General features: G+C 61.3%; 1 protein-coding gene across 4 annotated transcripts; it reads right to left on the bottom strand.

Moving 5' to 3' along the window:
• Positions 1 to 2,670: 2,670 nt before the first annotated feature.
• On the bottom strand, positions 2,671 to 21,654 carry LOC115524751 (toll interacting protein). Of its 4 annotated transcripts, none has more exons than XM_030331370.1 (6): positions 13,185 to 13,598; positions 11,040 to 11,189; positions 9,680 to 9,862; positions 8,386 to 8,538; positions 7,495 to 7,585; positions 2,671 to 5,087 (listed from the first exon to the last, which is right to left on the bottom strand). In XM_030331370.1, the coding sequence occupies exons 1-6, from the start codon at positions 13,266 to 13,268 to the stop codon at positions 4,873 to 4,875; spliced, it is 876 nt and encodes a 291-aa protein (XP_030187230.1). In that variant the 5' UTR covers positions 13,269 to 13,598; the 3' UTR covers positions 2,671 to 4,872. The 4 variants fall into 4 exon arrangements, with proteins under 4 accessions (XP_030187230.1, XP_030187233.1, XP_030187231.1 ...); XM_030331371.1 differs by lacking the exon at positions 13,185 to 13,598 and adding an exon at positions 21,510 to 21,654 and having other exon boundaries at positions 4,873 to 5,087; XM_030331372.1 differs by lacking the exon at positions 2,671 to 5,087 and adding an exon at positions 5,107 to 6,157 and having other exon boundaries at positions 13,185 to 14,209.
• Between the last annotated feature and the right edge of the window lie 2,156 nt (positions 21,655 to 23,810).

Here is a 23,810-nt window from a genome sequence, read left to right as displayed (position 1 = left end):
ACGTGGAAATGTTCCTGGGGGCCCCGCAGTGACACGCGCCGTGTCCACGCCCCAGCTCACCACCTGGGGCCCCGCAACACAGGCGGAAGAGCCCTCCCCACAGGCCCTGCCTCACCCTCTCCTCCCGCCTCTCTGCCCCGGCCCAGGGCGAGCACCTGCCAGGAGCGGCCAGGGTCTGCTCTCAGACATCTCTCTCACTTGTGTGGAGGTGCGAGGGCCGTGGGCACTGGGGAGGGCAGACAAGCCATCTGCTGCAGACTGAATGAGCCCCCCAAGGTCCTATGTGGAAGCCTGACCCCCGGTGTGATGGCGTCCGGACGTGCGGCCTTTGGCAGGTCACGAGGTCATGATGCGCAGCCCCCAAGACAGGATTGGCGCCTGGTAAAGGGGTCCCGGTGGGCCACTCCCCTCCTTCTGTGACGTGAGGACACAGGGAGAGGACGGCCCCCTCCAGACACCAAATCGTGGGCGTCCAGCCTCCAGAGCGGCGAGAAAGCAGTGTCCACCGTCTACGTCCCATCTGCGGTGTCCCGTTAACAGCAGCCGGCCGGACGCGCAGACGGAGACACCACCTCCGCTTGCAGACGAGACGATCGTGCATTCGGAAAACCACGGAGCCAGTGCACAGAAGGAGCGGTGGCAGACGGCGCCACACGGGCCAGCAGCCTCCCCCACCCTGACGATGAGCAGCCACGACAGCCAACGACAACCGGGGCGTGAAGGTTACGAGGTGGTGCTCTCAGGGGCAGCACGGCTCAGGGGATCACGGGCTCGGGGGCCAGAGCCCAGGCTGCCTCTGGGACAGCTCGGGACCATGTGCTGCCAGGCTGGCTCCTGGCAGTTGGACCCAGCCCAGAACCGCCCTTGTGGGTGCCGAGGAGGGGACCCCAGGGCTCAGCCTGTGCCCCCGGGGCGGCACAGCCTCAGACACCGGCCCCAAGCACGTCGGAATAGCAGACGCCCAGACGGCAGGGGGAAGGGCGCGGGGCCCTGGGGGGCGGCCGTCTGCAAGGACAGGCTTCAGACATCGGGGCTCCGGGGGCAAGCTGGAGGGGCCGCTGGGGAGGACGTGTGCTCACACGGAAGAGCAGAGGGCCGCCCGCCTTCTCGACGGGTGGCCGGGACCCTCCCCGCGTCCAGCGCCGTCGGCTGGAGGAGAGGCTGTGCTCCCCACGGACGGCCCTACAACACTGTGCCAAGCAGACAGGACAGTGACCCCAGCCCTTCCCAGGGGCACCCCGGGATCAGATGGGCCACCAGGGCCCCGTTACCATCCGCGTCTACGGGGCCACAGACCCACCCGCCGTCATGTCTCGGCTGAGTGCACGGCTGCGACCCCAGCAGACCCCATGTTGAGTAACAGCTCCTGCGGTTAAGGGGGAGCCCCGAGCCCCAGATCTGTGTCACACAGTCATGGGCACTGGGTGCCACGCTCCGTGGGGCGCATGTGGCTCTTGAACCGCTCCACGGTCTCCTGGGCAGCGTCCAACCCGCCACCAGTCTGCCCGTTCAGCTGCCACGTCCGGTGGCTGTGTCCTCACTTCCGGCGGTTGCGGGCTTCTTTCCCGTCTCTCAGCCTCTCGTCCTCTGCTCCCACTCTGCGCTTTGTCCTGTTTCCCCATTTTAAGTCCCCGCTGGTGTTCGGGGCAGGTCTGAAGGTCTCATGCTCCCCAGCCGTGCTTCACGGCCGCTCCCGGGCACACAGACGTCCTGGGGCTGTGTGCCCGCTCGGTCCCTGGAGGCCGGGCCCACACGGTGTCCTTCCAGGAAGAACGTGCTTCTGCTCCCGGCACGCAGCACGATCTCTCCTCGGGGGCTCCCAGGGCTGCGGGCTTCCAGCAATCTCCGGCTTGCCTCCTTGGGCTGCCTTCCCTCCCAGCTCCCTCTCGCACCAGCTGCACAGCGGCCCCTCCATCGGGGGCCAGGCCCGTGGCCTTGAGAAGGCTCGCCCTGGGTGCCTAGGACCACAGCACCTGCCAGCACGACGGAGCGCCTGCCTCGTGGTGCGCGTCTGGGCAACGTTGGGGAGCAGACAGACGGGCCCCCCCGCCCCCCCCAACGCTCCACGCAGCCCCCACAGACGCTCGGGGACGTCGTCTTCTAGCTCAGCCCTGCAGTGAGCTCGGCCTCGCGGGCGCTCTGGGTGCTGCGTCCAGGGCCCGAACGAGGCGTGCTCCTGGCTTCCTCACGTGCCGTCGGCATGAGCACACGCCGTCCTCAGCCGCTGCGGGCAGAAGGCATTTGTGGGGACACAGAGCCAGCGGCAGCGAGCCCCGTGGAGCAGCACACCCTGCGGGACCCCACCTTGGGGACGGGCTGGGGGCACGGGGCCACCTCCCTTGCGGGCCGGGCCGTGAAGGCCGGCCTGCTGCCGCAGCCCCTGGGGCACGCGGGCGCCCTCCGGAGACCCACTCGGAGCCCGAGTCCCCGGAGGTGAGGTCGTGACTCCAGGCGCAAACGCAGGACAAGTCCCACCCGCGGCACCGGGGCCTCCTCCCCGTCCCTGGAATCCAAACCGCAAACCTCCTGCCCTTTCAGGGCAACGTACACCTTTCAGGGTAACGTTCTGAACCGAGCCGGCGGCTTTTCCCTCTAGTCGTACATCCTGCAAGTGACTTATTAGCCAGCGTGCTCCAAGCAAAGTGAAAAACCACTCGGGAACCAAGACGGTCAAGTTTCATCGGAGGAGTTTAATTCTCTATTTTTATAGATATCGTTTATTAAATTAGAAGGCTGATAAGCAAAAATATATTTTACAAAGATAGATCTGGACTCTGCACCCCAACAGACACTCGAGAAAGCTCTGAGGATCGTTCCCGCCAGCACGCCGCACACGTGCCGCTGGAGGGGGTCTGTTCGCCGAAGGAGCCGCGGGAAGAACCCAAGTGCACAGACACCGCGCACACCGCGTCCCCACCGCCCTGACAGCGCCGGGGCTGCCACCAGAGGAAACGCCACCGACCAGCTCGCGGAGGGCGGAGGCCCCGGGGCCCCGGGCCCCGGTAGCCGCCCTGGCTCGTGGGAGTCCGTGGCGGCCACGCCGCGGCCGCTCCGGAGGAACCGTGCCGTCCCCCAGGAGGAGCGGGCCACCACAGGCACGAGCCCACACGCAGGACAGCGGGGCGCGCAGGAGGAAAGGACAGCCTAGCACAGGCAGCCGTGGCCGGCCGGGTGCAGGCTCTCTGGGACGCCACAAACACGGTGTTGGCAAGAAAAGGGGAGCAGAAGCGACAGGTTCAGGGTCCCTCTCCTGCCAGCCCAGGCCCTGTGAGCTAGCCTGGTGCCTGTCCCCGAGGGGAGCACGTCCCTGACACGCACAAACACCCCCACAGCTTTAAGGCAGAAGGCGGCACTGGGGCCCGGGGGGACCTGGGGTCCCGGATGCGTGTCCGTGAAGGTCGCCCCCAAGTGAGAGCCGCGGGCCTGCCCAACGCTTTCGCCCGTTTGGGGAGGAATCTGCGCGAGGACGCGGGCCCAAACCGTCCGGTGTGGGAACTCCTGCTTCGCGAGAAGGCAGGGCTCCCACGTCCTAGCCGGTGGTCGGGACTCGGTGGAGGCAAATCTTCATGGAGAACCCTCGCCTGGTGAGGCCGCCACGCCAGCCGGACACGCTCCTTCAGGCTTCTGTGCGCCGACCCCGGGCCACCGCGCACTCGCCGCTGGCGGCAGCATCCTCCAACTGACAGGAGGCCCCGCGTGCGGCGAAGGCTGGACGGAGTCCGGTCCTCCGGCTGAGCCTTCGCAGGGCCACGCTGTTGGGGGCCGCGGGGCCCACGGCAACAGGACCGTCTGGAGGCAAGTGTGCGCGCATGCGCCTGGGCTAAGCAGTGCCCGAGACCCCTCCCACGTTGCAGATTTCCACAAGGTGTCCCCCACCCTGTCCCATCTTGTGGTCACAACGGGAGCCTTGGCCGCCACGCGGTCCACAGCGCCGCACTTGCACCCCTTGCCGCTAGGAAGCCTTAAACATTCATCGGTTTGCTATTTTGTCCAAACTGAACCCGCCGGACTGGTACACGTTTACTTAAATCAACGTCAGTTGTAAGCCAACGGTTCCTGATACCCTTTAATAAACAAATACAAAGTACTGCCCCTTCTACTTTTCACCCTCGGTTTTACGTTCTGTTCCAAGAGCTGGTCAGGGAGCGGAGGGGCAGTCCCTCGGAAAAACAGCCCACAAAGTCGGCCTGAGACACAGCAGGAAAACGCTTAACGGGGTCCCCAGGGCAGCCCTGCTCCAGAGCCCACGGGTGGGGACAGGCGGGTGGACGGACATCAGCGCTGAACCTGCTGCTGGCCGGCAACACAGAGGTCAGCCTGCCCAGGGCGCTGGTGAGCGGCCGCGGACCACAGACAAGGAACAAGGGACGGACGTGAATCTGAAGCCTGACTCGTAAAAACCATCCCAATCGGCTGTCAATGTTCTGTGTGCCTGAAATACGAGGTCTACCCCGACTGAGTAAAGTAACCGCATGCCATCGTCAAACCAGGAGGGCACGGGACGCTTTCTAAAGCGCCGGCAGAGTCAGGCTGCTTGCACGGAGCGCTCTCGGGACAGCGTGCGGAGCAGAAGCACACGGCACTTGAAGACACACGTCCCTAAGCGGCAGGGGGGAGAGCGTGTGGACAGGACACGGCCCACGTGCCCACTCTTCTCCCGACAAAGCGAGGGACAGGCCCGCCCACACCCGCACCCAAGCGGTGGTGGCACTCAGTGGCTGGGGACCAACGACCCGCATGCATCCCAAACGAGGGTGAGGACTGGGGCTACAGATGGCTGAGAAAAGGCTACACGGGGCTCCTTCACAGGAACGGGGAGGGGAGCGGGGCCGGCAGGTCGAGAGGGGCAGAGGCAGCGTGGCGGCCGGGGCCCTAGGACTCTTCGCCCATCTGGAGCAGGGAGTTGATGGCCGCGTCCCTGTCCCCTCTCTGGGCTTCCAGCACGGAGCGGATCACCTCCCGGTCCATGTTGGGGAACATGTCCTGGATGGCCTTCAGATCCTCCTCGCTGCAGCGGGGCTGGGTGCTCACGGCCGCCGGGGGCAGGGCCACGGGCACCACGCCAGGGCCGCACACGGCGGGCACACCTGCAAGTGAGATGCGGTTGAGGGGCACCCACGATGGTACCGACGCCCACACCGAGCTCCGGCCCACGGCCCCACGCACGACTCCACCGCCCGCGGCCTTCCTCCCCAGCAGGTGCTCGCTATCCCAGAGCCGGGATGCGCCGCTCGGGCTGTGGTCTCTTAAAGTCCCGGATCATACCACAGGGGCCCGCCTGCGGGACCTGAAGGCCACAAAGCAATTCTGCCAGGGAACGGCCGGCACAGGGGGTGTACGGCCCGCTGGTGACCATGGCGCGGGCCGTGCACCAGGCGGGTCCCTCTGCCGCCCACGAGCACGCTAGCGAAACCCGAGAGCCAGGCACGCACCCGCGAGCATTTCTCATCGCACGCCAAGCCGGGAGGAACCGCGGACCCAGCTCTCCAGTCCACTGTCTACAGGATGGATGGAAACACGGGCAGAACAGCGGCGGAGGATTTTCCAGACCAGGGGGCACCTTTCGCCATCTCTTAGGAACTGGCGTCCTTCACGCCCTGGCTCCACGGCCACCGTGCCTCCCCGGTACTACTTTGGCTCAGAAAAACCCGGAAGCAGAGAGAACTTCTGAAAGGCTCTTTCTTAGTGCTCCCAGGATCAGCTCCCCCATGGGACCCCCACCCCACCCCTGCAGCTCACGGGTCTCTGCCTGCCGGGGGGGGGTGGGGGTGGGGGGTAGCACCTATAGTTAGCCCCCTCCCGTGGGGGCCACAGCTCAAAGGTTCTGCCTGCCCTCCGGAAGCAGGGTCCGCAGACACACGCATCACGTACGCGCACACCCATGCACACGAACACCGCAGGTCACACGTGCGCACGCACACACTCGCACACCACACTTCACTCGTCACGCACATGCACTCCCTCCTGATGAGGTCAGGGAAGTCTGTGTTCGCAGCAAAGGAGACGCTGCAGCACAAGCTTCACGCAAACAGGGGCAGCGGGTGCAAGTCCTTGTTTGCGGGAAATGCGACTGGGGCCGGTGGCGCCTCGGTCCGAGACGTCCAGGCAGAAACGACTTCCTCTCCTTGGTAACTTCCCGCAACTCCATGTCCCAAAGCTTATCGATGCACGTCAAAAGAGAAGTTCAAAGTCTCCAATTACACAGAAGTCTGGCCTTTCCCAAAATAAACATTTTAGGGCAAACTTGAGCACAAAGTTCTCATTTATACAATGAACTAAGAAACCAGAAAAAGGCCAGCGACACATCTGGTCTCCTGAGAAGGCAGACTTTCCGTTAACCGAATGTGTCCTGGTGCTGCTGGCCGTGTGGGTCCCCGCACGTCCCCCAGAAACACGTGTGAGGTCCCCACCCGGGCACACGTGAACAAGATGGCCGTCGGGAGCAGCGCCCGGAGAAAAGAGGTACAGGCACAGACCCCAGGAGGGGCCCCGTGACCATGGAGGCAGAGGCAGCGAGGCAGCCACAGCCCAGGCCGCCTGAGCCCCAGAAGCTAGAGGGGACCACAAGGGTCCCACCCCAGCACCTCTGCTGCCGACTCCCGGGAGCACGGCCCGCCCATGCCTCGATTTTGTGCTTCGGCCTCCAGAAGGGTGAAAAGAGATTCCTGCTGCCTTAGGCTATCGCTGTCTGTGGGACTCTGTTACGGCCGCCCCGGGCGCTCATACCTTTGGTGAGCCCCACAAGGTGCCTGTTCGTCCTCCAACCTCCAACGAGGGGCAGTTAAACCATAAGCTCACACAGACCCTTTAACCGCCACAGGGAAGGGCGCCACTAGACCCAAGGACAGAGGTCCTCACACTGACCTCAACGCAAAGCAGGGCTCCCCACGGCACTGTGCTCTGACCCGACTCCCTGCACCATGCCATCTCAGGTAGAGGCCACCGTGACCCGGGGCTGCCCCGCCTCCCTTCTCTCAGGGAGGGATCGCCGTCCTGCAGGCCCACCTGCTGCCGCCTCTTCCGTTCTGCTACTTTTACGGCCATCTACCGCAGGGGCTGGTGAAGTCCAGTCACCGTTGCAGCCAGGAGCGGGAGTCAGCCAACAGCTGACATTAAAGTTTGAAAATTCAAAGGCGTGAAAGCTACAATCCAATTGGATTTTGCCGTACAGCCACAAATTGCTACCTTTATAAAAGTGAATGAACACGACACAACGGGAACATCAGGGCATACGGTTCACTCTGCCCCACAGAGCGTGATCTTTCGTGCCGATAACGCATACGCTAACGTGTTTAGAAATTACGTTTCCATACCTCGTCAACTTCAACCTGCCAATGATCAAGGGAAAAAAAATCCTATATTCCACAGACGCATAAAAGATTCAAATGTAAGACCAGACCCTCGTGTTTGGAAGGGCCCCACGAGTCACATGCAGACAGGGCTCAGCCTCCACGCTGCACTACGAGAGCCCAGGGCAGGAGAAGTGGCACGCACCTGTGATGGGCACGTAGCCGACACCTTGCTGGTACACGGTGGGCATCAGGACCACAGGCTGAGGCGGCATCATCACGGCAGCCGGCAGCGCCTAGAACACACCAAGGACGATCACGGGGTCACAGAAGAACACAGCACACACTGAAACCTCCCGTGTGGCCCTGCCCACGTGGATGTCCCAACACTGCCCTGGCGGAAGGTCGGGGCGAGTGGTTCGGCTACAGGGGTTGTTTAGAGCCTCCGATGGAGATGCGATCGGAAGGGAACACGGTTCCGGGAAGCAAGTCAGTACTCTCTGCGTCAGCACCTGTAACATTTCCTGACTGCCTCTAAAATCTTAACCGCTCAGCTATCGCGGTCACGATTCTGTGTTTACGTGAAAACTCTGTTAAAGTCGCGTAACGAGACGTTTGAGTAAAATCACATCGGTGTTGGGATTCGCTTTCAAACAGCCCAGGGATGAGCAGCGGGGACGAAACTCTGCCGGGCTGGGAGACCACCCTCGTGCCGCCACACCTGCAGCGGACTTCCTTGAGGCAAAGTGAAAACAAGGACACCACCACTCCCTTGGGGGGAACAAAGGCAGTGGCAAGAGCCCAGGCTCCCAGACCCCTCCGCCCCTGCTTCCCACCCCAAGAGCAGCGGGTTGACGATGGAGCCACACAAGCCAGGGGACCCGAGGGCCGGCAGCTTCTCCCTTAAACGCCGTGTGGCCCTGAGACCCCTCTCTGCCACGGGGCGAGCCTGCCCCCCGGCCACAGGCCACCGCACAACGCCGCTCCTCCCGCCAAAACACCCGATACCTGCTGGCCAAGGTCCCGTCCCTCGGGGACAAACAGCTCCACTGAGCTTAGCTGCCACTCAGCCTGCCCACACGGCCCACGCCCTCACCGTGTAGGACATGACCAGGTTGATCATGCCCTCCTTGTCGTCACCCTGCCGGCCACTCAGGCTGTACCACTCGTCCTCCACCTTGCCCTGCTTCAGGGACTCGGGAATGGTGACGTGTGTCCAGGCGATGCGGTCGTCCATGGAGAAGGCTCGCTGAGGGAGACACGGGGAGACACAGGGGCCACCACTGCCCTGAGGCCCCACCCTCACCCAGCGGTCCCGCCCCATAGTGCCACCTCCTACCCGAGGCCCCACCCACAGCCTCACCCTGAAGCCCCATCCCTGGGCCTGCCTCCTCCAAAGAGTTGTTCCTCTCCCTACCACCCCAGTATCTGGCCCCTGGCACTGTACATACTTCAGCCCTCGTCCAGGCAGTGAGGGCACAGCCTGGGGGGGGTGGGGGGGCTGCCCCTCTCTCTGCCTTGTACAGGTCCCCACCAGGGGAAGAGAGGACCCCACGGGGCCCCGCCCTCATTCCTGTAAGGTCAGGAGAGCCGTGGTCAGTGTCTGGAGATGCGTGGTCTCGTCTCTGCCCGCCCTCCCTGGATCCCTTGCAAGTCCAAAGCCCAGCGGGCATGGACGGGGGAAAGGAGGCACTCTCCCTGCTAACCATGCCCTCTGTTCTTCCCCTCCTGTTGCTAAGCAAAGGGAGAGATGGGGTAGGAGGAAGGAACCTGGAAGGAAAAAGAGCCGAGGGCACCACACTGGCGGGGGGAGGGGTCCACCTCTCAGCCCTGCTGCTGCCCAACTCCCTGTGACCTCTCGTCCTGCCGACCAGAGCCCCCGGAGCTCCCGGGCCGGGCCGTGGAAGGCTGGGCTGTCCCACACAGGGGCCCAGAGGACCGGGCTCAGGAAGAGCCCCACTGCATCTGATCCCCCTCAGGAACACCCGGGGGGCTGGCAACTTGCCCAAGAACCCCACTCCCACCCAGCATGGGGTCTGACACACTTTACATCCCACCTGGTCATGAAGGCCGGCCTCCACGAGCCTCGGGTTTGGGGACGAGTTTGGCACTTGGGGAAGGGGAGACGCGTCAACACCGTCTCCACAGAGTGCCTGGTGTCCCTGTCCCTGGCGATGCTGCTTCTGAATGTAGCTGCATGGGACGTATGCTCTCCCCCGCCTCCGAGGACACCCGGGACACCCGTCACAAAGCCACGACGTGCCCTGTGTCGGGGCACACCTGCAGCTCCTGGGCAGCCTCAGTGGCGGGAAGGCAGGGCACCCGTGGCTCTGGCATCGCCGTGCGCGGCCTGCACCTGCCGGGCCCGTGAAGGCGGCAGAACCTCTCACCTCGTCAAAGATCTCCAGGTAGAAGGAGTCCACGCCGGGGGGCACCGTGCACTGGATGACTTTATTCCAGCGAGGGTTCTTGGCGCCATTGTGGGCGGTGGGCGTCTCGTACACTGCATAGCCCAGGCGCAGTCGGCAGTACGGGTCCATGCGGGTCATGCCGTAATTCTTCGCCAGCTTGGCCTGAAACACGACCAACGTTACTAAATAAGCAGCCGCCACCCGAGCGAGAGCTGCACATCCACCTCAGCCTTCCACCCCCCAACTCCTCACTTCCGGCATTTTCCCGGGAGCAGGACGTGGCTGCAATCGTGCCCGTGGGCAACGGGTGCAGCAGGCCACTGGTCAAGTGAAGGGAGCCGCTGGGCCACGCAGGGCAGCTCCTCCGACGTCCCCTCTGAAGAGGCTGATCAGAGCCGAGAGCCACCCTGGAGCCACGGCCCGGCTTCACTTTCTGTCCTCCGTCCACTGCTGCGGGTCATGAACCCCGAGGAGCCCAGCCTTCGGCCAGACAGGCTGCGTTTGCAGGGAGGAGAAAGCGTGGACGCGGATGAAGGCGGAAGGCTCCGGGGGCCCAGGCGGTCGGTCGGCAAACGCTCATTCCAAGTGGCTCCGACTGGACCGTAATGCCTCCACACAGAACCCCACAAGGGAACATGAGGGAACAGCCCTGGCGGGGGCTGGGCGAACACCAGGGGAGGAAGGGTGACCACACAGGTAGCGGGAAGCCACGGGCCACGCCGCGAGGCCCAGCGGGCAAAGTGGGAGCCCAAGCCACGAGGGCCTGGGAGGACCGTGTGGAGGGTGCGGACTGGCGGCTCGTGTGTACCTGAGGTGACCCCATCGGCCCTGGGGGCGTGGCCAGAGTTAGTATCTGGGACGCGTGGTCACCATAAAACCCACGGAACTCGCGAGGCCCGACCGTGGCTCTGTCTGCTGTATGTGTGCGTCTCCTCAAAACTGCGTGCAGTGACTTCCCTTGCTTCGCGGTTTTACAGGAGGTCGTGCTGACCAAAACCACTTTAGATCCTGACAGCGCATCTGGCTTTCCTTGGGATCCGTTCAGCAGCCAGGGCCGGCCTGGAGGGGCTGCCAGCCCACCCTCACGCCCTCACCTTCCCGGCAGCCGCGAGGCCGTCCACACACAGGAGCCCGTGCCCGTGGCCGGCCCGGAGCACGAGCCCGTGAAGCTGTTACTGACTATTCCTGCTCCTTCTGGTAGAACCTGGCAACTGTCGCTACTTTTCACGTCTGTCGCTTCACCAGCTATGTTTCGGGAGCACGCCTCAGCAAAGCACGCGTCCACGCAGAGAGTGTGGCACGGCGGCCGGGGCCGGCGCTCCCCACGCGGGACACCCACCTGCACCACGGTGACGCTGAGGCGGCCCACGGCACCCACCGCGCCTCCGTACTGCAGCTGCCGGGCTGCCTGCGCGTCCAGCTGCACCTGCTGCTGCGCGGCCGTGGGCGTGATGCGGAGGAAGTCCTGCGGGAGCTCGCCGACGTACACCTTCGGAGAGAGCGCACGCGCGTTAGCGGGGTGGGAGCTCAGCCTCTTCGTCTACGCAGTGAGGGGCCCGTGGGTGGAGGGTCTGCAGCCCAAGCGCCCCGAACCACCGCGCTGCCCGCGCCCACGGCGGCTGCTCTCTGGCCAGGAGCCCTGTCACTCGGGACAAAGGGGTCGCACGCCGGCCTCCCTGGGGGCTCGCCACCTGCTCTGGCCACTAACCACGGACTCTCCTGCTCACACCGGCCCCCTGGACAGTCTCAGGCCACGTCCAGGTGTCACACACCCTCTGCCTGCGTGTCTGTGACCTGCTTTGCCTGCTGCCACCAGGGCGAGCTGGGCCCGTGGGCCGCAACGTGCTCGTTCAAACACGGAGCGAGACGAAATTGGAAGCTGGGTTTCTAGTCACAAGGAAAACCCTCGCCTGCAACAGTTCAAGCTCAGCACCGCCCCAGAAGACAGAAGGAAGAGACAAACAAGAGCCCCAGAGACCTCACCCCTCTGCCTCTTGCTGAACCCTATGTCCAAGGGGTGGCCTGGCCTCCCGAGAAGGGCCCGGCTCCCAGATGGGGCGGGGACGCGCCGGGAGGGGGGCTGCGCGGTGGCCCGAAGGTTCCCAGAAGCCAGTTGTCCGTGAAGGGGCAGCGGCTGAAGCGGGAGTCGGTCGCGACATATGGCGGTGCTGGCCCTGGACGAGGCTCTCCCGGCACACACGAGCAGAGGGGGCGGCTGTGTCCCGGGGCCAGCAGAGCAAGGACCCACTGGGCGTTCACCACCCCGAGCAGCCTCACACCGCCGTCTCCCTGGGTTCAGGGTCTGGAATGCCCAGATGAACTACTGGCACAGCCCCTGGGGCCACAGACCCCCTCAGAAGGGAGCAGGGCCTGTCCTCGAAATGGGACACGAGCTGCGGCACAGGGCCGGTGCTGCCTGTGGTGGTCCGGGGTCCTCCTTAGCCGCCCCACGGGGACACCACACGGGACTCTGGACAAGAGCCTCCAAGCAGCATTATTTTCAAGAAATGCCAAGGGAAACCCCCGCGTGTCAGTGAGTTATGGCAGACGGCATTTACTGACGCCAGCCACTAGGGACCACTGCAGCCGTCCGGGTGCTGGATACCCCAAGGCCTCAATTGCTGGAGTTCTGGACTTCCGGATGGACCAGGCATCCAGCAGAATTCCAGAAAGCTCCACACTCGCTGAGCTCACAAGCACCACTGGGGAAGCATTTCTCCCCAAGTGCCTTTTGCTGTTTCATTTCAAAAGTCCCCAGAAAGGTCTAGGTTCCTGTCGGTGTCCCCATCTCAGGCCTGGAGACCACCCAAACCAGGCCCGGAAACCAATGGAAACCAACTCAGGACCCCGGGCCCAGGGACTCCCCCCGGCCACTTCCCCCTTGGCAGCAGTCAGCTGGGTGCCCCGGCAGCTTTTCTCTGCCAAGCAAGAGCACACCTCTCCTGGCTGCACCCCACGCCAGGCCCTCCCACGCTGGGACGTGCAGGAGTGATCTCGGCGCCTGGCGGGGGCAGCATCTCATTCGTTCTCATTCTCTGCGTCTGGACCGGGCAGCCTGGAGGGGCCCTGAGTACTCATCACAGACTGAAGGGAAGGCAGCAGCGCCCGGGAGGCCCAGCGTTGCCAGGTGAGGAGAGCGCTGCCTCCCGGGGGACCTCCCGGCTCTCCAGGAGGGCCCAGGGCTCGCCTCGCAAAGAAGGGCGCACGCCCTCCCGGAGGGCCGAGATGCTGTGGCCGGCTTCACGGCTGTGAGACCGACGTCAGTTGCCAGTTGCTGCGGGCAGACGGGAGCCACGTCCCCAGCCGGAGCTCTACCCAGCCGACACCGGGCCGGATGCTGCCTTGCCGACCGTCCACGGGCCTCGCAGCCTCCGCCCGCGGGGTCTGTGGCCGGTGCCTGCACCCACGGCTGGCAGACAGACTCACGCACGCAGACCACATTCTCGTTTGGTCTGAGAGTAACTGCTCACCCCATGCCGCATACCGCAGCTCGGAGGACCCAGCAGGGTGGGCTGTGGACCACACGCGCATACGCAGGGATGGTGGTGACAGCGTGCTGCTCAGGCATGGGGATCGTATGTCTATCTCCTTCGTCCCACCATCGGTACAGGACTTCCAGAACTCATCTGGGCTTAAGGAGAACACTCTGCTTTTTAATTGGGGGTGGGGGAGGATAAAATTGTATCAAAGGCCAAAGACATGGTATTCTTTTCCAACAAGGTTTTGACGATAAAACTAAATGTGAGACAAGGGTTTTTATCACATGAATTAATAGCACAAACAAAACACGGGGAGGGAGAGAAGTGGACCCCATGAGCACTGACAGGCTGGGGGACACCAGGTTCCTGAGAAGCCCGGAGGACATCGTGTCCCGTGGTCTTCTCCCACCCGAGGGACGCATTACAGAATCCCCGAGCGGCAGGCCTTAGGCTGTCACAGTCCCCAGAACAAGCAAAGTCTGAGATGGCCCTGGAGCGCAGGCCACGGAGGACCTATGGCAGCTGGATGCCACGCGCGGCCCTAGCCGGAACCTGAGCCCAGGAGGGACGGGGGGAGAAACGTGGGGTGTCCAAATCAAACCTGCAGTGGCAGTCACGAACCAAAGCCAAAGCCAGGTCTCTGGCTGTGACCAGTGGACCTTGGTGACACGAGGTGCAGATATACCGTCTATGAGAGAGAGCTCACTACAGCTCTCCGCACCGTCTGCAACTGATCCATAACTCTAAAATTTCGGGTTTATTAGAAAGAATTCCAATTTAACTTAACAAGGAAGAAAGAGGAAGGACACCGTGCTTCACTTCCTCCAAAGTAAAAATCTTACAAAATCTTGGTCATGCACCTGCTGCCCAGGAGCTACCAGACAGGCCCGCCCGCTGTCGCAGCCCAAGTTCGTCCGAGCGAGCAGGTTCCACCACCTTAACCAGTCCCTGCTCGTGACAAAATGGTGACGCGTCAGGTGTCCCACGCACGTCCAGGCGCCGACATGAACCCTCCCGCCCCAGTGACAGTCTGCAAAGGCCACGGTAACACCTGTATTACTGACACGTATTAAATTTTCAGGACCGATTTTTGCCACATCGTGATGGAGGAAGGGTCACGTAAAAACACATGCTTTATCCTGGCTCCCAGCCTGGAGGGAAAAGAGAACGATCACTCCTGCTACAACGTCAATAACGGATCACATCTGAAAACGTAACCTGGCTCACATTTACAGGCTGAACACATGGAGTCCCGACCCAGGCCTGGGGCAGGCGGTCTCTCAAGGAGCGCTGCAAAACCACTTCTGCCTGCTGCCCCTCGTCAAGTCTAGGGCCGCAGACACACCGTCTAGGGCTCCTGTCCCGTGCGCCCACTCGTGCTCTACGTACAAACAGGACTCTTCGGTTAACGTGGGGCTAAGAACGACTCAAGTTTTTACGCTAAAAGTTAGGTTAAAAACTGAAAAGCCATGGACACTTCACTTGGTATCCGTTTTTGCTGAGCAACCTTTAACGTAACTTATTTACTCACGTCAAATTACGCATACCCGTTAGCTATTCATGCAAATGTAGTACCGACATACCCAAGAATTTAAAAATTCATTCAACTGTCACTTTTCCAGTGAAGGTAAAACATCTGGAAAATTTTTTTTTTTTTTTTAACGTTTATTTATTTCTGAGACAGGGAGAGACAAGAGCATGAACAGGGGAGGAGCAGAGAGAGAGGGAGACACAGAATCCGAAAGAGGCTCCAGGCTCCGAGCCGTCAGCACAGAGCCCGAGGCGGGGCTCGAACTCACGGACCGCGAGATCGTGACCTGAGCCGAAGTCGGCCGCCCAACCGACGGAGCCACCCGGGCGCTCCAAAACATCTGGAAAATTTTTAATGAACTTTTAACTTTCGCGTGACGTGAAAAAGTACTTCCTGATCCACTGCTGGATGTTCTTTTCGGCGCCTCGGCTCGGTGGCAGGACAGAGAGATCCTGTGGCACGAAAACTAACACGAGAGCAGCTGCCGCGAGGCACAGCACCCGCGTCCCCCACCGAGTCCAGGGCAACACGACGCCCGACAAGACCGTGGCGACGTGCGGGCCGTCGGCCACGCTGAGGCCTTGGGTTCCTTCCGCACCCTCCGGGGGCCGGCATCCGCCGTGAGGGCGCACTCAGGCCTCCGGACCCCACACCGTGACCCAGAGGGGACCCCACACAAAGGCCTCCGTGGTCCCTGGCTCATCCCACGGCTCTCGTTCCACATCACTCACGACTGGAACTGAGGCCGAAGGGGATGGAGGAACGTGACCACACAGAAACAGAAGCCCCTGTGGCCAAGAACCGCGGGGTGCCAAGGGCCTGGCGGCGAAGTCAGGTGCTCGCGGGACAAGGACCCCCGACCTTGGGACCGTGTCTGGTGGGCCAGGGGCCCTGGAGCCTCCCCGCGGTCCCGGGGGCCTGGCCTGCTGCGGCCTATCACACCCTGTGGCCTGTCCCCTCAAGTGACCGCATGGGGGGTGGCTCTGACCCCCAGCCTGGCCGCTGACTGAGTCCCCACTGCAGGGGGCCGAGGCGCTGGCCCCAACGTCCCAAGGGAGGGAGCCCGGGCAGCGAGGAGCCAGGCCTGCCGTGTCTCTCACTGAGCCCCGCCTGGCATCCAACGGCAGAGTGTGACGCGGGTGGGCCGGTTGGACGAGGATGGCGGTGTGTGGGTGGCACAGAGGCAGAGAAGCACAGTCTGTCTGCTCTGAAGGCAGAGAGGCAGGGCTTCCTAAGGGGACAGAGGGGCGGCGAGGTCATCCAAATGTTCCAGCCTGAGTGCTGTGCAGGGTGGAACCACTTCCACACGGGACAGGTGGGGGGCGGGGTGTAGGGGAAGGTGTGAGGGAAGCAGGGGCTGCCTGGCGCTGTCTGGAACCTTCTGGGGAGAAGGCAAGGAGCGGCAGGACACACAGATGTGGAGTTCAGGAAGGAGACCTAGGAGGAGGGAGGAGGCAGGCAGCCACTATGGTGTTGGGGACCCGAAGCCAGGGTCCCCAAGTGAGCGAGGACACGCAGAAAAGGGGGAGGAGCGCCTGGGGGGCTCAGCCGGTTGGGCATCCAACTCTTGATTTCAGCTCAGGTCACGATCTCGTGGTTCACAGGTTCGAGCCCCGCGTCGGGCTCTGGGTAGACAGCGCGGAACCTGCTTGGAATTCTCTCTCTCTGCCCCTTCCCTTCCCCCTCTCTCAAAATAAACAAATAAACCTTTAAAAACAATTTAAAAAAAGAAAAGAGAAGGAGCTGGTGCAAGGACAGTCCAGGTAGAGACAGTGGCCTCAGAGCAGGGAGAGGCTGCTGTCCGCTGGCTCATGGGTGACGACCGTGCCCAGAGTGCCTGAGAACTCAGCCGGGGGAGCCTCTGAACCCTGAGTGCACCGCTGCCGTGCCCCTGTTCAGAACGCCCTCCGCCCACGGTCCCCCAAAGCTCAGGCGGCCTCCAGGGGCCTCCTGCCCTCAGCTCACGCAGCGGCCCTCCCAGGGTCCATAGCCCTGTACCAGCAGCCCCTCGACCCCCACAGCGTGGGGGCAGAGTGGTGGGAGGTGTGGGGGACGGTAAATGGTGCCCACAAAAGGGCACAGACGGCCGTGGGAAGTGCAGGGTTCCTCGAGAAGCGGAAATGAAGTTGCAGGAACCTAGCAGCTCACTCGTTCAGATACTTCCTGTGGGTTGGGCCCGGGCCAGGCTGCATTCATGCCACAGTCCGTCCTCGCGCGAGTCGGGTGACCAGGCGCAGAGACGCCAGACAACTGGCCCACAGTCAGAGCTCAGTGTTGCTCAGCAAACCGGACTGAGACCTCTGGGCCCACAGTGCTGACCCAGGACAGGGTTGGGGGATGGGGGGAGGGGGGGACGGCCGATGCCAGGGGAAGGACGGCACGTGCGGACCTGGACGACAGTCAGGCCAGAGCCCTGCACAGGCAAGAAGAGGGGCGGCGGGTGGCATTTCAAAACCAAACCCGGGACAGCCAGCCTCCAGCGGAAATTCTCAAAGCAAAACAAAGTGGCCTGGAGGTCTGAGGAACGGGAAGAGGAAACAGCGACAGCATATGTAACAAAATTGCACCCCCGTTGGGAAGACGTCCCTCAGGGTTACGTCTTGATCAGGAGGCGGGTAAATATAACTGACTTCAGACCCCGGTATGTGTGCATGTTAAAGCTTCTACGATAACCACGAAGAGGGCAGAAAAGAAAAAAAACTGAATTTCAAAAACTGTATTTAATCAACCCAAAAGAAGGAGAAAAAAAGAAAAAATGGACAAACATACGCGCAAAGGAAAACATCTGAAAAGAACATGTGTATAACTATATAAAATTACTTAACGTGTTTCACTTAAAAAACAAAGACACTTCTTAGATTTGACTTTAAAAATCTACATACTGTTGGGGCGCCTGGGTGGCGCAGTCGGTTGAGCGTCCGACTTCAGCCAGGTCACGATCTCGCGGTCCGTGAGTTCGAGCCCCGCGTCGGGCTCTGGGCTGATGGCTCGGAGCCTGGAGCCTGTTTCCGATTCTGTGTCTCCCTCTCTCTCTGCCCCTCCCCCGTTCATGCTCTGTCTCTCTCTGTCCCAAAAATAAATAAACGTTGAAAAAAAAAAAAATTAAAAAAAAAAAATCTACATACTGTTGACGATAAACCAATCTTAAATATAAATGTGCAGAAAGATGTCAAGTCAAAGAATGGGAAAAAAAACAAAAAACCCTAAGGCAAACATTCCCACGCTAACATCAGACAAAATAAGAAAGGTTCTGTGCAGCCAGTAAGGTCACCGCACGCCAACAAGGTGTGACCTACGGAAAGGTCCAGAATTCCGACCCTGGATGCAGCAGCCTCGGGCCAGAGCAGAGAGAAACGGGCTGCCCACCAGCCGCAGGACCCGGGCCAGCGGGGAGGGGCTGGCAGGGCAGGTGGGTCCCCTGGAGCAGAAGAAGGCGTGCCACGGCAGACAGTGTGAGCAGGAGGCCCGTGGGCTCGCCATGGTGCCCAGAAAAGAAACGCCAAACACGAGCCTGAAGAGAAAACCACTCTTCCCTGCGAATCCCGGAAGTTCCCGAGCAAGAACAGAGCCTGACCCAGCCTTTGCTGTACAACTGTGTTTCAGGACACACAGTCGCAGTTAATCACCACAGAACACGGGACAAAATACAAACACCACCCTCTGCCATCCCTGATGAAGTCACTGGTTCAGCAACAATCATCAGTATCTGCACACTGCTATCTACATTTGCGACTTCTTTGCATTTACTTAATTACATGTTCGTTTGTTCACACTTATGTGCAAGTGAGAACGTTCTTACCACGTTATCTTTCAAAAACAATCGTTGTCAATGAGGCTGATGAGGACCTGCAGGGCCTCAGGTCACTGGAACACCACCTAGCAGACCACCTTGGCTCAGGAGGGACGGGGGTATTCAAGGGGAGGGCGGTGGGCTCAGCCCAAACCTGCTGACTGATCAGCCCCTCTAGAAGGATGACCAGGGGTCGTGCTCAGCCAGGGCCCCATCAGCCTGAACTCCGTGGGGGCCACCCACACATCTGTGAGGGAGCCCAAAAAAGCTGATGCTGCCCCATCCCCATGAGCTGATGGCACCACCGAGTGAACTCCCCTGAGTTCTAACAAGGCAGGGGGCCCATCAGGTGCCTCTCAAGAGTCTGTGCACTGGACAGAAACCCTGGAAAGAAAAAGGTTGTCGTTACAGGAATACCAGCACTGTTACCAGTGGGGCAAACAGCACGGGTCAGGGGCGTCGCTCAGCTGAGGCTCCGGGAAGAAACCAGCCTGGACAGACAAATGCCAAAGACCCCTCTCAGCCCCGCTGAAGGGACAAGGCAGAGCAGGGGCAACCCGGAGGAGCTAACCCTGCCCTGCCCTGTCCTGGCCCCGCCCCTCAGGCTTCCCTGAGCAAGGACACAGGAACCCCACGCCCCAGGCAGGCTACCCTAGAGGGGGGACTCTGCGGGAGGCGGTGGTCCCGGTGGTCGGACTTCAGAGTACCCCCAGTGAGTCCAGGCTCTGGGTCCCCTGGAGGGCTGGTGCAGCACGCTGGGATGGGGCCCGCCGGCATAGGGCTAACGTTTGGGACCCGGCACCCCAGCACTGACAAATGCTCGCTTCGCCACCACCAGCTGGGACGGCAGCTGCCTTCTGTTCACGGCCCGGCACCCGTGTTAGTCCTGTTCCTCCACAGGGAGTGGGGCTCCATCAAGTCAGTGCGCCCTGGCTAGAGGAGAGCCACCAGACCCTTAACAACTGCCACCGCCCGCCGGTGAGCCCGGAGGGGAGGGGCGGGCTGCGTGCCAGGCACCAGCTGTGAGAGCAGGTCTACCCTGTAGCGACCGGATGAAGTCCAAGCACCAAACCCATTCGCTGCCCGTGGCCGTTTGTCTGGAAAAGCACCCTGGCCGTGCCCGCTGCCCTCAGTGCGCAGGCGCCCACCCTCTCTCCCTCCGGGCCTGCCTGCCTCCCAGCCCCAGCCCCACAACGCCAGCTCCTCCCTCAGGTGTCAGGGCTTGTGGCACCTCCCACAAGAACCCTACCCACCCCAACCCCGATAGCGACAGGCCACCTGGAGTTAAGACGCACAGCTCTGAGTGTGTGGCTCGTCTGCGTGCTTACGACCCGTTTGTTTCCCGTGCTGCGCTGGAAGAACCTGACGGCGGGCATACCTGGCCGCCCCAAACATCACGAGCAACGTCACGGCTGAGTACGTCACTGCACTCAAGACCCCAGCCCCTGCTGACACCTCCCTGGAGCCCCCCAGCAGCTCTGGCCCACACGTAACGTTACTGCACGTGGACAAGCCGTGTGCTGCGCACCCACACGCGGATGCAGGCCACACAAGTGTCACACATGCCAGGAGACACCGCACACCGAGGAAGTCAGACCAGGAACCCTGGGAGGGCACAGACCCCATACGCGTGAGCACTGACACTCCTACTCGCTCGCTATGGGGTGACGGGGCTTCCGCTGTGTGCTGTCACTGCGCTGAATGTCCCCTCGGTACCGGGACGCGCTCACCTTCCCTGACTGCTCCCTTCACACAGGACACCGAGCCCAGCTTTGTATGTGTTTACACTCAGTCTCGTGCCACCAGTGAAGTTCCGCACAAGTTCCCAGGAGGGAAAGGAGCTCCCAGGAGGCTGGGGACACGTGACAGGCCAGGAGCCCACTGCTCCTGGGAGGAGGATGTGGGAAGAAAGACAAGCTGCTGATTTGGTCCCTTGCTTCTCGGATCACCCAGTTGCATAAAATGGGAACCTGCTGGCAGTGAGCCGGCCCGCGGTAAGTCACTGAAGATGGAAAGATGGGCACACTGCGAGGAGGGGCCCAGAACTCCCTCACAGGCTCTGGACGCTTCCACACTCAGGTCTGATAAGCGTCTCGACCTCAAGTGGGCTTCTAACAAAACCTGGTTTTCCTTTCAAGCTCAGGAACAACGTTCTGAGAAGATTCTCCTCTAGTGTGCACAAACAGGATTCATCCACGTCCCCTCTGAACCACGAGAAGCCCTGCTACCTGGGAGCCTACACGCAGGAGCTGACTTAACTGAAAGTACATGAAGGTATCCCATCAGAGGAACCCTTTCCTACTCAAAAGGGCCAAAACAGTCCTCTACTGTCCGTGTGGAGCTGCTGTTGATAAAAACCTCCCCGTTTGTGACAACCTGTCCCTGATGCAGTCTGAATGAGCTGCTGGGAAGCCGCCTCACCCTGGAGCCATCCTGAGCCAGTCTACACTTGCTCTCCTGCAACAGCCCAATGAGCTTTAGGGACCAGACAGGAGCCCTCAGAAGGAGAACTGGGAAGGTCCCTCCCAGGTCCTCGGTTCCCACCCTCTCATTTGCAAAACAAAGAAAAAATAAACAACCACAGGGTTCGAGAAGTGGCCTCTGACCCGGGAAGCGGCTTGTGAACCTTACACTGCCTGGGAGAAGCGCAGGGACCATCTGGGGTTCAGGGTCCTCCTCTATAGAGAGGCAGTCTGGAGGAGCCTCCTTCATGTGAGGACCATCCGGGGTGCGAGGGACCTCCTCTACCCGGGGTGCGGGGTGGCACCCACCGGGGTGCGGGGGGCCTTTTCCGTCAGGGGGACCCAGCCGGGTGCAGGCGGCCTCTCCCGTCCAGGGAACCCACCGAGAGTGCGGGGCGGGGGGCCTGCTCCGCCCGGGGTGCGGGGCCTCCCCCGTTCCGGGCCGGTCCCGCCGCGCTGCCGCCCCGCCCGGAGCCCGTCGTCGGGCCCTCCCGGAGGCTCCGGAGACTGCCGCTCCCCGCTCCCCGTCCCCCGCCCGGACCCTCACCGGCCCGCGCTGCGTGCTGACGGTGGTCGCCATGGTGCTACGCGGCCTCCGCCTCGCCCACCGGGAGCGGACGCGCCCGCAACCCTCGGCGCCGGAGTCTGCGACGCCGACTGCTATCCCCGCGAGGCCGCCGCCGCCGCCGCCGCCTCGGTCAGCTGACGGCCGGCCCCGCCCCCGCACCGCCCACTGCGCAGGCGCCGAGTCCGCCCCACCCCTTCCGGCGCCGCACGCACGCACGCACGCACGCGCGCTCCCGGCAGGCGCCTGCGTAGCTGATCTCTCCGGGCCGCAGCCCCGCGAAATGGCTCCCGAGCTGGCCGTGTGCGCATGCGCGCCGGCCGGTCGCGCCGATCACGTGGCTGGCGGAGGCCTCGCAGGGCGCGCGGCTCTGCTGCAGTGGAGCGGAGGGGCAGCCCGGGGCTGGGGCGGTGACTTCAGGATTCTCCACCTCGGAGCCTCCGAGCGGAGCGGAGGCAAAGCGACCGGGTAGCCCTGCAGCTGCCCCAAATTCTCGGGGCGGGGGAGCCCTTACACGCAGATGTGTTGGCGCGACGGGGGCGAGGGAGCTGCTGGGGCGCGGCCGGTCTCGGAGATCCAGTCGCGGTGCCCGCTGTCGCGCGAGGGCCGGTGCACCGGCCACTCGCTACCACCGGGCGCGGCGAGGCTGCGGCCGCCGTAGTCGTGTGCGACCGCACGCACGCCCTCAGGGCCAGGACGGCTTCCCAGCCCCCTCCCGTGCCTTCCCCGCGTCCGCTTCTGCGATCACCTGCTGCGCTCTAGCCTCCCCTGGCCTTCTCTCCGTCCAGACCCGAAGTCGGAACACAGAATTACCTCTGCCCCCTGACACCGTCAGAACCAGAGCAGCAACCCGCTTCCTCACACCTTCTGCATCATTACCTGCAGAAACCCAGTCCTTCGTGATGTTCTCTTTAGTTGCAACCGGTAATCACTCCAGCTTGGTACACTTGACCTGGACCGTCCTTTCCCGCTGTGCACACTCACCAGGGCTGTCACAAGTGGCTGACCCACTCACTACATAGTCTGTGCAGTCACCATATATGCCACACCAACTGGGAGTCTTCCGCCGCCGGACTACCCATATATGTGCCCTCCACTTAGACTACATCCCATGGCACCACTGGTGACAATTTGAGGAATTGGGATGCCAGTGCATGACACACATCCACAGCGCTCAAGTTCCCCTTGGCAGGGATTTTATCCATGTGCTCATCAAATAGATGAGCAACTCAATCCTAGAATCCCATTTTGAGAGTGTTTTCCGGGGCCACTTCTGGTAGCAATTACTGTATCAGTCAGTGTCCCAGCAAGAAACAGATGGCATGCTCAGAAAGATAATTGGAGGGATTTTAATAAATGAACTAGTTACAAAAGAGAGGCAGAGTTAAGTGAAGGAGTGAGTCATGGTGAGGGAGCCCTAAGCAGGGAAAGAGGCTTCCTTGGCAGAAGGTGTGGCTTTTGCACAGGAATGAAGTCCTCTGAACCCCAGGCCTGGGGGAGGGGTCTGGGGAAATAAATACTCTGACCTCTTCACTTCCCCCCACACTCATCTCCTGGTGCCCCCATCAACCCAACCTGTGGAGGTCAACTTCCTGGAGCACAAAAAAAATCAGAGAAAGGTGGAGACTGTCCTACACGTGCATCTAAATATCAGCACTAACCAGAGGATGGGAGTTTTGTCAAGTAGGAAAGACTTAGAAATAAAACCTTTTAAAGATTGTTAAACAAAAATTATAAAACTTTATTGAAAGATATTAAAGAATACCTTAATAGATTAAGAACTATATACCACATTCATGGATAGGAGTGCTCAATACCAGAAATCTGTCAATTCTCCCTCAAATTGCCCTACAAAAGAAATTCTCATTAAAATCCCAAAACAGCGTTTTCAAAAGAAATTTAACAAGCTGATTCTAAAATGTGTATGAAAGAACAAAAGCTGAATAATAGCCAGAACATTCTAGAAGAAGGAAGAAAAGGAGGAAGAGATGGAAAGGAACTGTCCCATGAGATGTCAAAATGTATTGTAAAACTAGCAATTGAGGTTTTGATGTTGATACGGGGATAGACAGATTCATTGATGGAACAGAATATGGAAATGATTTACAAGCGTGCTGTCCTGGCTGAACAGTTGGGAAAGGAAACTTTTTTCAATAAATTTATTAAAACAATTGGCTGTACTTGGGAAACATTTAAATTGGACCCCTATCTCATGCCAAACAAAAAAGCAATTCCTGGCTTTGATGGAATTGATCCAATAGACACCAGAGGAATCCAACATCT

This window comes from Lynx canadensis, chromosome D1 (genome assembly GCF_007474595.2).
Source record: "Lynx canadensis isolate LIC74 chromosome D1, mLynCan4.pri.v2, whole genome shotgun sequence".
Taxonomy (NCBI): domain Eukaryota; kingdom Metazoa; phylum Chordata; class Mammalia; order Carnivora; family Felidae; genus Lynx; species Lynx canadensis.
The sequence above is the reverse complement of the archived record's forward strand: the minus strand, read 5'-3'. Positions and strand labels throughout refer to the sequence as shown.

Bases quoted from the DNA above. Each gene is read 5' to 3' on its own strand.
- LOC115524751 (XM_030331370.1), bottom strand. From the start codon at position 13,268: ATGCCTGAGCAGCACGCTGTCACCACCATCCCTGCGTATGCGCGTGTG. The intron at 8,539-9,679 runs GTGAGAGGTTCT...TGTCTCCCTCAG, and splicing joins ACCTGGAGATCTTTGACGAG to CGAGCCTTCTCCATGGACGA. The intron at 7,586-8,385 runs GTGAGGGCGTGG...GGTGTGTTCTAG, and splicing joins ACCTGGTCATGTCCTACACG to GCGCTGCCGGCTGCCGTGAT.